The sequence below is a fragment of the Heterodontus francisci genome, chromosome 7, assembly GCF_036365525.1.
Source record: "Heterodontus francisci isolate sHetFra1 chromosome 7, sHetFra1.hap1, whole genome shotgun sequence".
Classification (NCBI taxonomy): domain Eukaryota; kingdom Metazoa; phylum Chordata; class Chondrichthyes; order Heterodontiformes; family Heterodontidae; genus Heterodontus; species Heterodontus francisci.
This window is the reverse complement of record NC_090377.1, coordinates 10,539,880-10,553,496: the sequence shown is the minus strand read 5'-3', so window position 1 is coordinate 10,553,496 and position 13,617 is coordinate 10,539,880. Positions and strand designations below refer to the sequence as shown.

Genomic DNA, 13,617 nt, shown 5'->3' with positions numbered 1-13,617 from the left:
GCATCGCTTTCCCTCTCACTCTTTCACATGTGGTTATCTTTCTCTTTCTGTTTCTTTTGCTATATCTCAGTCTCTCTCTTTCCCTATTTTGATTCCTCTCTCTTTTCTCTTTTTCTTTTTCTCTCTATCCTTTGCTATTTCTATCTCCCTTTCTCTCTGTTTCAAGTTCTCTCCATCTCTCTTTCTCTCTCTTCCACTGCCTTTCTTTCTTTCTCTCCCCAAAACAATCTCCCACTTGTTCTCTAACTCGCTTTGTCTCCTCCTCCCTTTCTCTCTTCGTCTCTGCCTCTTTTCTCTTCCTTTTCCTTGTTCTCTTTCTCTCGCTTTCTCTCATTCTTCTCTCCCTCTTTGTTTCACTCTCCATTTATCTGTCTCCCTCAAATTTTCCCCTCTCGCTCTCAATGTTTCTTTCTCTCTCTTTCTCCCTCTCTCGTTCTGTTTCCTTCCTCTTTCTGTTTCTCTCTTTGTTCCTCTCTCTTTCTGTTTCTCTGTCCATTTTCCTCTTGCTCTCTTTTTATCCCTTTCTCTCTCTGTTCCTCTTTCTCTTTCACTGTCTTGTTCTCTCACTCTGTTGGGTCCAGAGCCTCCGGTGAAAATCGTTGACAGTTCTCCTCCAGTGTTGAGACTGCTGACCGGCGGTGATATTGTCCTCTCATGTGAGCTCTCGCAGCCCGAGGCGGAGGTGAGATGGTACAAGGACGGGGTGGAGGTGGAGCAGAGTGAGAGGTCCACGATGGAGGTGATCAGAGAGCACAGGAGGTTGACCGTCCGCTCGGCTACGATGGAGGACCGAGGGACGTACGTATGCGATGCAGTCGATGACTTGGCCAAGTTTGAAGTGACCGTCTCCGGTGAGTTGCCAGGAGCACGCATGCTGACTTTGATTTCCCGACCTCCCTCGATGCTGGGTAGCCCAATGTAGAAATCCTATCAACACACTGGTCACGGTGAGTTAACAATACTGATCAAATCTGGGACCTTTCAGTCTGCGCATCTCTGTATCATACTGTACGGTTCCTTTACACACTTAGGAACAGGAAGAGGCCATTCAGCCCCTCAGGTCTGTCCTGCCGTTCAATCAGATCATGGCTGAACTGTATCTCAACTCCATTTAACCCTTTATGCTCCATGACCCTTAATCCCCTTACCCAACAAAAATCTATTAATCTCAGTCTTAAAAGCTCCAATTAACCCCCAGGATCCACCACAGCTTTTCTGGGGGGGAGAGTTCCAGAATTCCACTCCCCTTTGTGTGAAGAAGTGCTTCTTGACATCACCCCTGAACGGCCTGGCTTTAATTTTAAGGTTATGCCCCCTTGAGAAGGTGGTGGTGAGCTGCCTTCTTGAACCGTTGCAGTCCATGCGGGTTAGGTACACCCACAGTGCTGTGAAGTGTCATTACCCGGTCTAGGACCATATGTGACTCCAGTCCCACAGCTTAGATATGGGCAACTGGAGATGCGTTCTAAATGCCCACATCCCAAAGACAAATAAATAAGGATGGGGTGCCAATGGTGCAGAGTGAGAAGTGAATGGATTCTAAAGAGGCTCGATGGCTACATAAAGTTAGCCTTTATTTGACTTTGGGATAACTGTGTTTACAGACATGTGACTAGTGGCCTTAAAGGAACAGTAGAGCAGAATAATAAATTGTGTGTTACGCACAAGAATGCTCCTGTCCCTCGAAACACCGTGTCACTAACGTACCTCGAGCATTGTGACGGGGTCACTATTACTGTGAATAAACCATAGTGACAACACCGTGGGCAGTGATTGCTCGGGACACTCTGTGTAGGGACATCGAAAATAGGTCATGAGGATTTCCTCAGTTCCATGTTTCCAACGAAAATGTATTCCCCCTTTATCTTCTCCCTGATAATTGTAACTCTCTCTCTCTTTCACTCTTTCTCATTCTCTGTATCAATTTCTCTCTCACACATCTTCATCTTTCTCTCTGTTTCATTTTCTCTTGATCTTTCTCTGTCTTTCTCTCTTTCCCTGTTTTTCTCACTCTCTTTTTCTATTCATTTTTCTCTGTATCCTCTGCTATTTCTATCTCTCTTTCTCTCTGTTTCATGTTGTCCCTCCTCTCTCTCTTTCTCCTCTGTCTGTTTCTCTATCTCCATTATTCTTTCTTGCTTGCTTTCTCTTTCTCTCTTTCTGTTTCTCTTTCCCTTTTTGTTTTTGTCTCTGCTTCAATCTTTCTGTTTTCGGTCAATCTCTTTCTCCATCTCCTTCTTTCTTTCCTTCTTTCTCTTTCTCACTATCTTTCTCTTCCTCTTTCTATTTCTCTTTTTCTGTCCCACTTTGTTTCTCTCACTCTGTTGGGTCCAGAGCCTCCGGTGAAAATCGTTGACAGTTCTCCTCCGGTGTTGAGAATGCTGACCGGCGGTGATGTTGTCCTCTCGTGTGAGCTCTCGCGGCCCGAGGCGGTGGTGAGATGGTACAAGGACGGGGTGAAGGTGGAGAGGAGTAAGAGGTCCACGATGGAGGTGGACGGAGAGCACAGGAGGTTGACTGTCCGCTCGGCTACAATGGAGGACCGAGGGACGTACGTGTGCGATGCAGTGGATGACTCGGCCAGGTTTGAAGTGACCGTCTCCGGTGAGTCTCTGGTCAAGCCGCACTTGAACCATTTACATCATTCCCTCCCGGGGTCCCACTGCTCCCATTCTGAATTACAACAGGAGACGAGGAGAAACTCCACAGAATTTCAGAGCCGAGTTGTCACATTCCCAGGTGTCACACCTTGTCACAGAGGCAAACGGATCTTGTAAATGAGAGAGACAGTCATTTCCTCCTGGCTTTTCTCTGTTGTGGGAGCAGGCAATTAGCCTTTAATTAACCCCAGGATAAGAACATAAGAAATAGGAGGAGGAGTAGGCCATTCGGCCCCTCGAGCCTGCTCCACCATTCAATAAGATCAACCCAACTTTCTACCTCAACCCAACTTTCCCGTCCTATCTCCATATTCCTTAATTCCCATAGTAGCAAAAATCTATCAATCTCAGTCTGGAATATATTCAGTAACTGAGCATCCACAGCTGTCTGGGTAGAGAATTGCAGATTCACAAACCTCTGAGTGAAGACATTTCTCCTCATCTCAGTCTGAAATGGACGACCCCTTACCCTGAGACTGTGACCCCGTGTTCTGGACTCTCCATTTACATTGTGAGTGTGACCTTAAAGGAGCAGAGAGCAGAATAATAAATTGTGTGTTACACACGAGAATGCTCCTGTCTCTCTAAACACCGTGTCACTAACTTACCTCGAGCATTGTGACGGGGTCACTATTACTGTGAATAAACCATAGTGACAACACCGTGGGCAGTGATTGCTCGGGACACTCTGTGTAGGGACATCGAAAATAGGTCATGAGGATTTCCTCAGTTCCATGTTTCCAACAAAATTATATTCCCCCTTTATCTTCTCCCTGATAATTGTAACTCTCTCTCTCTCTTTCACCTCCTCTTGTTTTTCGCATCGCTTTCCCTCTCACTCTTTCACATGTGGTTATCTTTCTCTTTCTGTTTCTTTTGCTATATCTCAGTCTCTCTTTCCCTATTTTGATTCCTCTCTCTTTTCTCTTTTTCTTTTTCTCTCTATCCTTTGCTATTTCTATCTCCCTTTCTCTCTGTTTCAAGTTCTCTCCATCTCTCTTTCTCTCTCTTCCACTGCCTCTCCTCTTTCTTTCTCTCCCCAAAACAATCTCCCACTTGTTCTCTAACTCGCTTTGTCTCCTCCTCCCTTTCTCTCTTCGTCTCTGCCTCTTTTCTCTTCCTTTTCCTTGTTCTCTTTCTCTCGCTTTCTCTCATTCTTCTTTCCCTCTTTGTTTCACTCTCTATATATCTGTCTCCCTCAAATTTTCCCCTCTCGCTCTCAATGTTTCTTTCTCCCTCTTTCTCCCTCTCTCATTCTGTTTCTCTCATTCTCTCCCTTAGTTTCCTTCCTCTTTCTGTTTCTCTCTTTGTTCCTCTCTCTTTCTGTTTCTCTGTCCATTTTCCTTTTGCTCTCTTTTTATCCCTTTCTCTCTCTGTTGCTCTTTTTCTTTCACTGTCTTGTTCTCTCACTCTGTTGGGTCCAGAGCCTCCGGTGAAAATCATTGACAGTTCTCCTCCGGTGTTGAGAATGCTGACCGGCGGTGATGTTGTCCTCTCGTGTGAGCTCTCGCGGCCCGAGGCGGTGGTGAGATGGTACAAGGATGGGGTGGAGGTGGAGCGGAGGGAGAGGTCCATGATGGAGGTGGACGGAGAGCGCAGGAGGTTGACCGTCCGCTCGGCTACAATGGAGGACCGAGGGACGTACGTGTGCGATGCAGTGGATGACTCGGCCAAGTTTGAAGTGATCGTCTCCGGTGAGTCTCTGGTCAAGCCGCACTTGAACCATTTACATCATTCCCTCCGGGGATCCCACTGCTCCCACTCTGAGTTACAACAGGAGACGAGGAGAAACTCCACAGAATTTCAGGGCCAAGTTGTCACATTCCCAGGTGTCACACCTTGTCACAGAGGCAAACGGATCTTGAAAATGAGAAAGACAGTCATTTCCTCCTGGCTTTTCTCAGTTGTGGGAGCAGGCAATTAGCCTTTAATTAACCCCAGGATATGAACGTAAGAAATGTGATTGGTTGGTGAGTAACTGCTGTTAGGCAATAACTCTAAATAGCTGGGTAAGTAACTAAAAGTAAAGAGAAAGGTCTACAGTTTTTTAATATAGTAGGTAGTGATTTTTTTTTAGGGAATCAAGGTCCCTAAGTGTAAATAATCTAATTTTTGGGTAATTTAAGTGGATAAATTAAGGGTAAGTCATGGCAGGGCAGCTCGGCAGCGTGGAGTGTTCCTCCTGTGCAATGTGGGCAGTCAGCGACACTTCCAGTGTCCAGGGCGAACACATGTGCAGGAAGTGTCTCCAGCTGCAGCTACTCGAAATCCGCGTTTCGGATCTGGAGCGGCGGCTGTAGACACTGTGGAGCATCCACGAAGCTGAGATCATCGTGGATAGCACACACAGGGAAGTGGTCACACCGCAGGTAAAGACTGCTCAGGCAGAAAGGGAATGGGTGACTGACAGACAGAGTAGAAGAACTAGGCAGGTAGTGCAGGAGTCCCCTGGGTCCATCTCCCTTTCTAACAGATTTTCCACTTTGAATACTGTTGGGGGAGATAGCTTTTCAGGGGAATGCAGCAAGAGCCAGGTCTGTGGCACCACGTGTGGCTCTGCTGCACAGGAGCGGAGGAAAAGTAGTGGGAGAGCTATAGTGATAGGGGATTCTATCGTAAGGGGTGCAGATAGGCATTTCTGTGGCCGCAAACGAGACTCCAGGATGGTATGTTGCCTCCCTGGTGCTAGGTCAAGGATGTCACGGAGCGGCTGCAGGACATTCTGAAGGGGGAGGGTGAACAGTCAGAGGTCGTGGTACACATTGGTACCAATGACATAGGTAGAAAGAGGGATGAGGTCCTGCAACAAGAATTTGCGGAGCTAGGTAGCAGATTAAAAAGCAGGGTCTCAAAGGTTGTAATCTCTGGATTACTCCCGGTGTCACGTGCGAGTGAGTATAGGAATAGGAAGATAGAGCAGATGAATGCGTGGCTGTGGAGATGGTGCAGGAGGGAGGGCTTTAGTTTCCTGGATCACTGGGACTGGTTCTGGCAAAGGTGGGACCTGTACAAGTTGGATGGTTGCACCTGAACCGGAACGAGACCAATATCCTTGCTGGGAGGTTTGCTAGTGCTGTTGGGGGGCGTTTAAACTAATTGGGCAGGGGGATGGGATGCAGAGTGGATGTACAGTAGGGGGTGATGCACAGTCAAATATAGGAGAGAAACTAAGTCAGTCTGGAAGTCAGAGCAAATATAGACCTGTTAAGACACAAGTGCAAAATGCAAGGCTGGATTCCATCTATTTTAATGCAAGGAGTCTTACTAGTAAGGTAGATGAATTGAGGGCGTTGATTAACACATGGGATTATGTTATTATTGCTATCACAGAGACATGGTCGAGGGAGGGGCAGGACTGGCAGCTCAATATTCCAGGGTATAGAATCATCAGGCCTGACTGGGGAGGGGGTAAAAGAGGAAGTGGCACTGCACTGTTGATCAAGAAGGTTCCTCAAATGAGGCCATATGGGTAGAACTTAAAAACAAAAAGGGAGCAATCACTTGGCTGGGAGTGTACTACAGGCCTCCAAACAGTCAGGGAGAGATAGAGGAGCAGATATGTAGGCAAATCTCAGAGAGGTGTAAAAATAATAGGGTAATAATAGTAGGGGATTTCAACTTCCCTAATATCAACTGGGATAGTCTTAGTGCAAAAGGCTTAAAGGGGGCAGAATTCTTAAAATGCGTACAGGAGAGCTTTTTGAGCCAGTATGTAGAAAGTCCTACAAGAGAAGGGGCAGTATTGGACCTAATCCTAGGGAATGAAGCCGGACAAATGGTAGAAGTGTCAGTGGGGGAGCATTTCGGGGATAGTGACCATAACTCTGTCAGATTTAAGGTAGTTATGGAAAAGGACAAAGACGGGCCGCAAATAAAGATACTGAATTGGGGGAAGGCCGATTTCAGTATGATAAAACAGGATCTGGCCAAAGTGGACTGGGAGCAACTACTTGTAGGAAAGTACATCAGACCAGTGGAAGTCATTCAAAAAGGAAATAGTGAGAGTTCAGGGCCAACATGTTCCCATAAAGATGAAGGGTAGGACCAACAAGTCCAGGGAACCCTGGATGTCAAGGGATATAGAGGATTGGATCAGGAAAAAAAAGGAGGCAGATTCAAAGCGCTGAAAACAGAGGAGGCCCTAGAGGAGTATAGAAAGTGTAGGGGGGGGGTATTTAAAAAGGTAATTAGGAGAGCAAAGAGGGGACATGAAAAAATACTGGCGGGCAAGTTGAAGGAAAATCCTAAGGCATTTTATAAGTATATTAAGGGCAAGAGGATAACCAGGGAAAGAGTAGGGCCCATTAGGGACCAAAGTGGCAATCTGTGTGTGGAGCCGGAGGATATAGGTGAGGTTTTAAATGATTACTTTTCATCTGTGTTCACTATGGAGAAGGATGATGTAGGTGTAGAGATCAGGGAGGGGGATTGTGATCTACTTGAACATATTAGTATTGAAAGGGAGGAGGTATTAGGTGCTTTAATGGGCTTAAAAGTGATAAATCCCCAGGCCCAGATGAGATGTATGAGCTGTTATGTGAGGCGAGGGAGGAGAAAGCTAGGTCTCTGACACAAATTTTCAAATCCTTTCTGGCTACAGGAGAGGTACCGGAGGACAGCGAATGTGGTACCATTATTCAAGAAGGGTAGCAGGGATAAACCAGGTAATTACAGGCCGGTGAGTCTAACATCAGTGGTAGGGAAACTATCGGAAACAATTCTGAGGGACAGGATTAATCTCCACTTGGAGAGGCAGGGATTAATCAGGGATAGTCAGCATGGCTTTGTCAGGGGGTGATTGTGTCTAACTAATTTGATTGAATTTTTCGAGGAGGTGACTAGATGTGTAGGTGAGGGTAAAGCAGTTGATGTAGTCTACATGGACTTCAGTAAGGTTTTTGATAAGGTCCCGCATGGGAGACTGGTTAAGAAGGTAAGAGCCCATGGACCCCAGGGCAAATTGGCAAATTGGATGCAAAATTGGCTTAGTGGCAGGAGGCAGAGGGTGATGGTTGAGGGTTGTTTCTGCAAGTGGAAGCCTGTGACCAGTGGTGTACCGCAGGGATCGATACTGGGACCCTTGCTGTTTGTAGTGTACATTAATGATTTAGACGTGAATATTGGAGGTATGATCAGTAAGTTCGCGGATGACATGAGAATTGGTGGTGTCGTAAATAGTGAGGAGGAAAGCCTTAGATTACAGGATGATATAGATGGGCTGGTAAGGTGGGCGGAGCAGTGGCAGATGGAATTTAATCCTGAGATGTGTGAGGTGATGCATTTTGGGAGGACTAACAAGGCAAGGGAATATACAATGGATGGTAGGAACCTAGGAAGTCAAGAAGGTCAAAGGGACCTTGGTGTACTTGTCCATAGATCACTGAAGGCAGCAGCACAGGTAGATAAGGTGGTTAGGAAGGCCTCTGGGATACTTGCCTTTATTAGCTGAGGCATAGAATATAAGAGCAGGGAGGTTATGATGGAGCTGTATAAAACACTAGTTAGGCCACAGCTGGAGTATTGTGTACAGTTCTGGGCACCACACTATAGGAAGGATGTGATTGCACTGGAGAGGATGCAGAGGAGATTCACCAGGATGTTGCCTGGGCTGGAGCATTTCAGCTCTGAAGAGAGACTGAATAGGCGAGGGTTGTTTTCCTTACAGCAGAGAAGGCTGAGCGGAGGGAGATATGATTGAGGTATACAAAATTATGAGGGGCATTGATAGGTTAGATAGGAAGAAACATTTTCCCTTAGCGGAGGGGTCAATAACCAGGGGGCATAGATTTAAGGTAAGGGGCAGGAGGTTGAGGAAAAATGTTTTCACCCAGAGGGTGGTTGGAATCTGGAACACACTGCCTGAAGAGGTTGTTGAGGCAGGAACCCTCTCAACATTTAAGAAGTATTTAGATGAGCACTTGAAACGCCATAGCATACAAGGCTACGGGCCAAGTGCTGGAAAATGGGATTAGAATAGTTAGATGCTTGGTGGCTGGCACAGACACGATGGGCCGAAGGGCCTGTCTCTGTGTTATATGACTCTATGATTCTATGAAATAGAAGGAGGAGTAGGCCATTCGGCCCCTCGAGCCTGCTCCACCATTCAATAAGATCAACCCAACTTTCTACCTCAACCCAACTTTCCCGTCCTATCTCCATATTCCTTAGTTCCCATAGTAGCAAAAATCTATCAATCTCAGTCTGGAATATATTCAGTAACTGAGCATCCACAGCTGTCTGGGTAGAGAATTGCAGATTCACAAACCTCTGAGTGAAGACATTTCTCCTCATCTCAGTCTGAAATGGACGACCCCTTACCCTGAGACTGTGACCCCGTGTTCTGGACTCTCCATTTGCATTGAGAGTGTGACCTTAAAGGAGCAGAGAGCAGAATAATAAATTGTGTGTTACACACGAGAATGCTCCTGTCTCTCTAAACACCGTGTCACTAACTTACCTCGAGCATTGTGACGGGGTCACTATTACTGTGAATAAACCATAGTGACAACACCGTGGGCAGTGATTGCTCGGGACACTCTGTGTAGGGACATCGAAAATAGGTCATGAGGATTTCCTCAGTTACATGTTTCCAACAAAATTATATTCCCCCTTTATCTTCTCCCTGATAATTGTAACTCTCTCTCTCTCTTTAATTCTGTCTCATTTTCTACATCACTTTCTGTCACATACACATCTTTATCTCTGTTTATTTTGCTCTCTCTGTCTCCCCTACCCTATTTCTCTCTCCTTTCTCTGTTTCCTTTTCTGTCTATTTCCTATTTCCTTCTCTCCATGTCTCCCTGATTGATCTTCTCTCCTTCTCTCTCTTCCTCTCCTGCTCCTCTGTCTCCCATCCTCTGAGAAACTCTCTCTTGTTCTCTCACTCTTTCTCTCCTCCTCCCTTTCTCTCTTCGTCGCTGTCTCTCTCTATTTTTCTCTTCCTTTTCCATACATTCTTTCTCTTACCTCTCTTTATTTCTCTCCCTCTCTGTTTCACTCTCTCCATATATCATTTGCCTTGAATTTCACTCTCTCTCTCTTTGCCTATTTCTTTCTCTCTCTTCCTGTTTCTCTCTTTCTGTCCATCTCCCTGTTTCTCCCTCTCCTTCTGTTTCGCTCTCTATTTCTCTTACTCTTTCCCTCTCTCTCTGCCATCGCTGTGTTGGGTCCAGAGCCTCCGGTGAAAATCGTTGACAGTTCTCCTCCGGTGTTGAGAATGCTGACCGGCGGTGATGTTGTCCTCTCGTGTGAGCTCTCACGGCCTGAGGCGGAGGTCAGATGGTATAAGGACGGGTTGGAGGTGGAGCGGAGTGAGCGGTCCATGATGGAGGTGGATGGAGAGTGCAGGAGACTGACCATCCGCTCGGCTACGGTGGAGGACCGAGGGACGTACGTGTGCGACGCAGTTGATGACTCGGCCAAGTTTGAGGTGACTGTCTCTGGTGAGTCTCTGGTCAAGCCACAGATGTATTTCATTTCCCTAGCCTGGGGCCACTGAGGTTAATTTTAGCCACTACCAGTACCTCCACTGACTCATCTGTGTGGTCTTGTTTAGATCTGGTTGCTAGAAAGAGCACTGATTGGATGACAAAAGGACTGGAAAGGGACTAAGCAGTAGTGACGGGGTAAAAGGTTGAAATAAAAAGGACTTGCATTTATATCGTGCCTTTCACAGCCTCAGGATATCGCAAAGCACTTTACAACCAATTAAGTACTTTTGACGTGTATTCACTGTTGTAATGTAGGAATGCAGCAGCCAATTGGTGCACAGAAAGACCCCACAAACAGCAATATGATAATGACCAGATCATCTGGTTTTTTTTGTGTGTTGATTGAGGGATAAATATTGATCCAGGACCCCAGGGAGAACCTCCCTGCTCTTCTTTGAAATAATGGCCATCCATCTGAGAGTGTTGATGGGGCTTCGGTTTAATGTCTCATCTGAAAGCAGCACCTCCGACAGTGTAGCACTCCCTCAGTACTGCACTGGGAGTGTTGGACTTTGATTGTGTGATCTCTGGAGTGGGGTCTGAACCCACAATCTTCTGACTCAGAGGCTGCTATGGTAAAGAACAGGTCACCCTCCGGCCCTGCCAGCTTTGGTGGGATATGTCGCAGAGGTGCCGGTCAGACACCTCTCACCACTTTCACGTCACCATGCCCTGCCTCCGTTCACCATGTGTCCAAACCGGTAAACCGATTCCTGCCCTGGTTCACAGTCTCCTCCACCCTGCCCCATTTCACCCTACCCTCACCTCTCCTCCAGTTCACCCTACCCTCGCCCCCTCCCCCACCCCAGTGAAGGCTTGTCCTCCAATATTCCTGTATGTTTGGTGGACTGACTTTGAGAACATTGTCCCGTTTATCCTCACTTTATCTGATAGATTTCTGCTGGCTAAAATTCTACTCGCCGTCCTCCTCGGGCATCTCACTCAAATGGCTCTTCCATGACTGTCTGGCCTTCGATAGTGGTGGTGGCAGGTTATTCCAAGTTCTGCGTGGCCTCACCCTGTCCCCACATGCAGTCCTACACAAGAGCCATTTCCAGCTGGAATCCCGGGACTAATACGATACATTCTTCCTCAGCGCTGGGACAGGAAGAGACTGGGTGTGCTTTGGCTCTGTTTCCTCCTCCTTAACCCAGGGTGCAGAGCCCAATGGAGCCCCACTTGACCCCATTTCAATCATCAGACTCAGGGCACTGCGGAATCGAACCAAGGGATGCTGGGTCTAGTAATACATCAACAATTTAGTGACCAGACTCATGAGCGTGTGTAACTATGCTTCCTGTGTAGCTCAACCTACATATCACCAAGACCACCTAATTCCATCTCCATAACATTGCCTGTCTCTGCCTCACCTCAGCCCCTCTGCTGCTGAAAACCCTCATCCATGCCTTTATCACCACCTGACTCGACTGTTCCAATGCTCTCCCAGCCTCCCGCTCTCCATCAACTTGAGCTTATCCAACACCTTGCTGCCCTGTATCCAGACTCACACCAAACCCTGATCCCCAATCACGCCCTGTGCTCGCTGACCTACACTGCCTCCTGGAGCACAACTACCTCGATTTCAAAAATCTCCTTTTTTTATCAAATCACCTCTCTGCCCTCACCCCTCCTTATCTCTGAAAACTCCCCTAGCCTTTCAACCCTCCGAGATCTCTGCGCTCCTCCAATTCTGGTCTCTTGCGCATCCCGGATTTTAATCGCTCCACCATTGGCGGCCGTGCCTTCAGCTGCCTGGGCCCTAAGCTCTGGAATTCCCTCCCTGGACCTCACTGACTCTCTACCCCTCCCTCCTCCTTTAAGACTCTCCATTAGATCTCCTTGTTTGACCACCTATCTTATTGGTCACTAATAAAATCATTAGGGAATTCAGGAGAAACGTCTTTACCCAGAGAGTGGTGAGAATGTGGAACTCGCTACCACAGTGAGTAGTTGAGTGAGTAGCATAGACACAGTTAAGGGGAAGCTAGGTAAGCACATGAGTGAGAAAGAAATAGAAGCCAATGTTGATAGGGTGAGATGAAGAGGGGTGGGGGGAGGCTCATGTGGTGTATTAACACCAGCACAGACCAGTTGGGCTGAATGGCCTGTTTCTGTGATGTAACATTCTGCAGAATTTATAACAACTGTCCTAATATCTCCATATGTCGCTCAGTGACAATTTTTGTTTGTTTGCATGTCTTGGGACGTTTTTCCAATGTTAAAGGTGCTATATAAATGTGAGTTGTTGTTGTTGAGTTGTCATTAAACCAACGACTCCCTGGTTCTATCTGCAGAACCGCCGGTTAAGATAATCCGACGAGCTCACGGGCCGACAGAGCACAAGTACTTGACCTCCGAGGACATTGCGCTCGAGTGCGAGCTGTCTCGGGCGGATGGAGTTGCCAAATGGTACAAGGATGGGGAAAAGGTGGTGGAAAACGAGCGGATATGCATCGGGAGGGAGGGAGTGATCCGGTCACTGCGGATTCTGGACGTTCAGACAACAGACTCGGGAGAATACCTCTGTGACGTCCAGGATGACAGCATTGTATTCAGAGTCTGCGTGGAAGGTAATGTAACTTGGACACAGTCTCCTCCCTGAAACCCTCCCCGGAGACTCTCCCCATCATTGGGAGGGGACATGTAGGATCTCTAAGACCCCCTGCTGTCTCAGGCCATAAATAGGTCACCTGCTGTGACACTGAGTTATACCATACAAGCAGAAACTCCGGGGGCCTGTAGCTGTCAAATCCTTCTTTTCAAATCCCTCCATGTCCTCACCCCTCCCTATCTCTGTAATCTCCTCCAGCTTCACCACCCTCCAAGATCTCTGCATTTCTCCAATTCTGACGCCTTGCCGATTCCTGATTATCATCGTGCCTTCAGCTGCCTGGGCCCTAAGCTCTGGAGTTCCTTCCCTAAACCTCTCTCCTCAACACCTCATTACTGAAAACCTATCTCTTTGACCAGCTTTCTTATTGGTCACTAATAAAGCCAGTTAGGAATTCAGGAGAATCTTCTTTGTCCAGGGCGTGGTGAGAATGTGGAACTCACTAACACAGGGAGTAATTGAGGCGAATTGTACAGATGTATTTAAGAGGAAGCTTGATAAACATATGAGGGAGAAAGGAATCGAGGGTTATGCAGGAAGGGTGGGATGAAAAGAGATAGGAGGAGGATTGTGTGAAGCACTAGGGCTGAATGGCCTGCTTCTGTGCTGTAAAATTCTGTGGAATTTTCTCTAAAGATTTTGGTCCTAATATCTCCACGGGTGGTTCCATAGACCATAGAAAAGGTTACAGCACAGAAAGAGGCCATTCAGCCCATCCTGTCAGTGCTGGCTGTAAAAACTAGCTGCCCAATCTAATCCCACCTTCCAGCACCTGGTCCATAGCCTTCCAGGTAACAGCACTTCAGGTGCATGTCCAGGTACCTTTTAAATGAGTTGAGGGTTTCTGCCTCCACCA

General features: G+C 47.2%; 1 protein-coding gene across 4 annotated transcripts in view; it reads left to right on the top strand.

The window, feature by feature from the left end:
• Window positions 1–13,617, top strand: part of LOC137371842 (obscurin-like protein 1) — a 127,936-nt gene that overhangs the window by 36,471 nt on the left and 77,848 nt on the right. For 2 of the 4 annotated variants that reach the window (XM_068034781.1, XM_068034780.1), the window contains 5 exons: window positions 582–851; window positions 2,335–2,604; window positions 4,085–4,354; window positions 9,833–10,102; window positions 12,445–12,720. In XM_068034781.1, coding sequence (XP_067890882.1) covers window positions 582–851; window positions 2,335–2,604; window positions 4,085–4,354; window positions 9,833–10,102; window positions 12,445–12,720 — 1,356 coding nt within the window. The remainder of the gene's footprint in view (window positions 1–581; window positions 852–2,334; window positions 2,605–4,084; window positions 4,355–9,832; window positions 10,103–12,444; window positions 12,721–13,617) is intronic. The other 2 variants (XM_068034783.1, XM_068034782.1) reach the window with 1 other exon arrangement.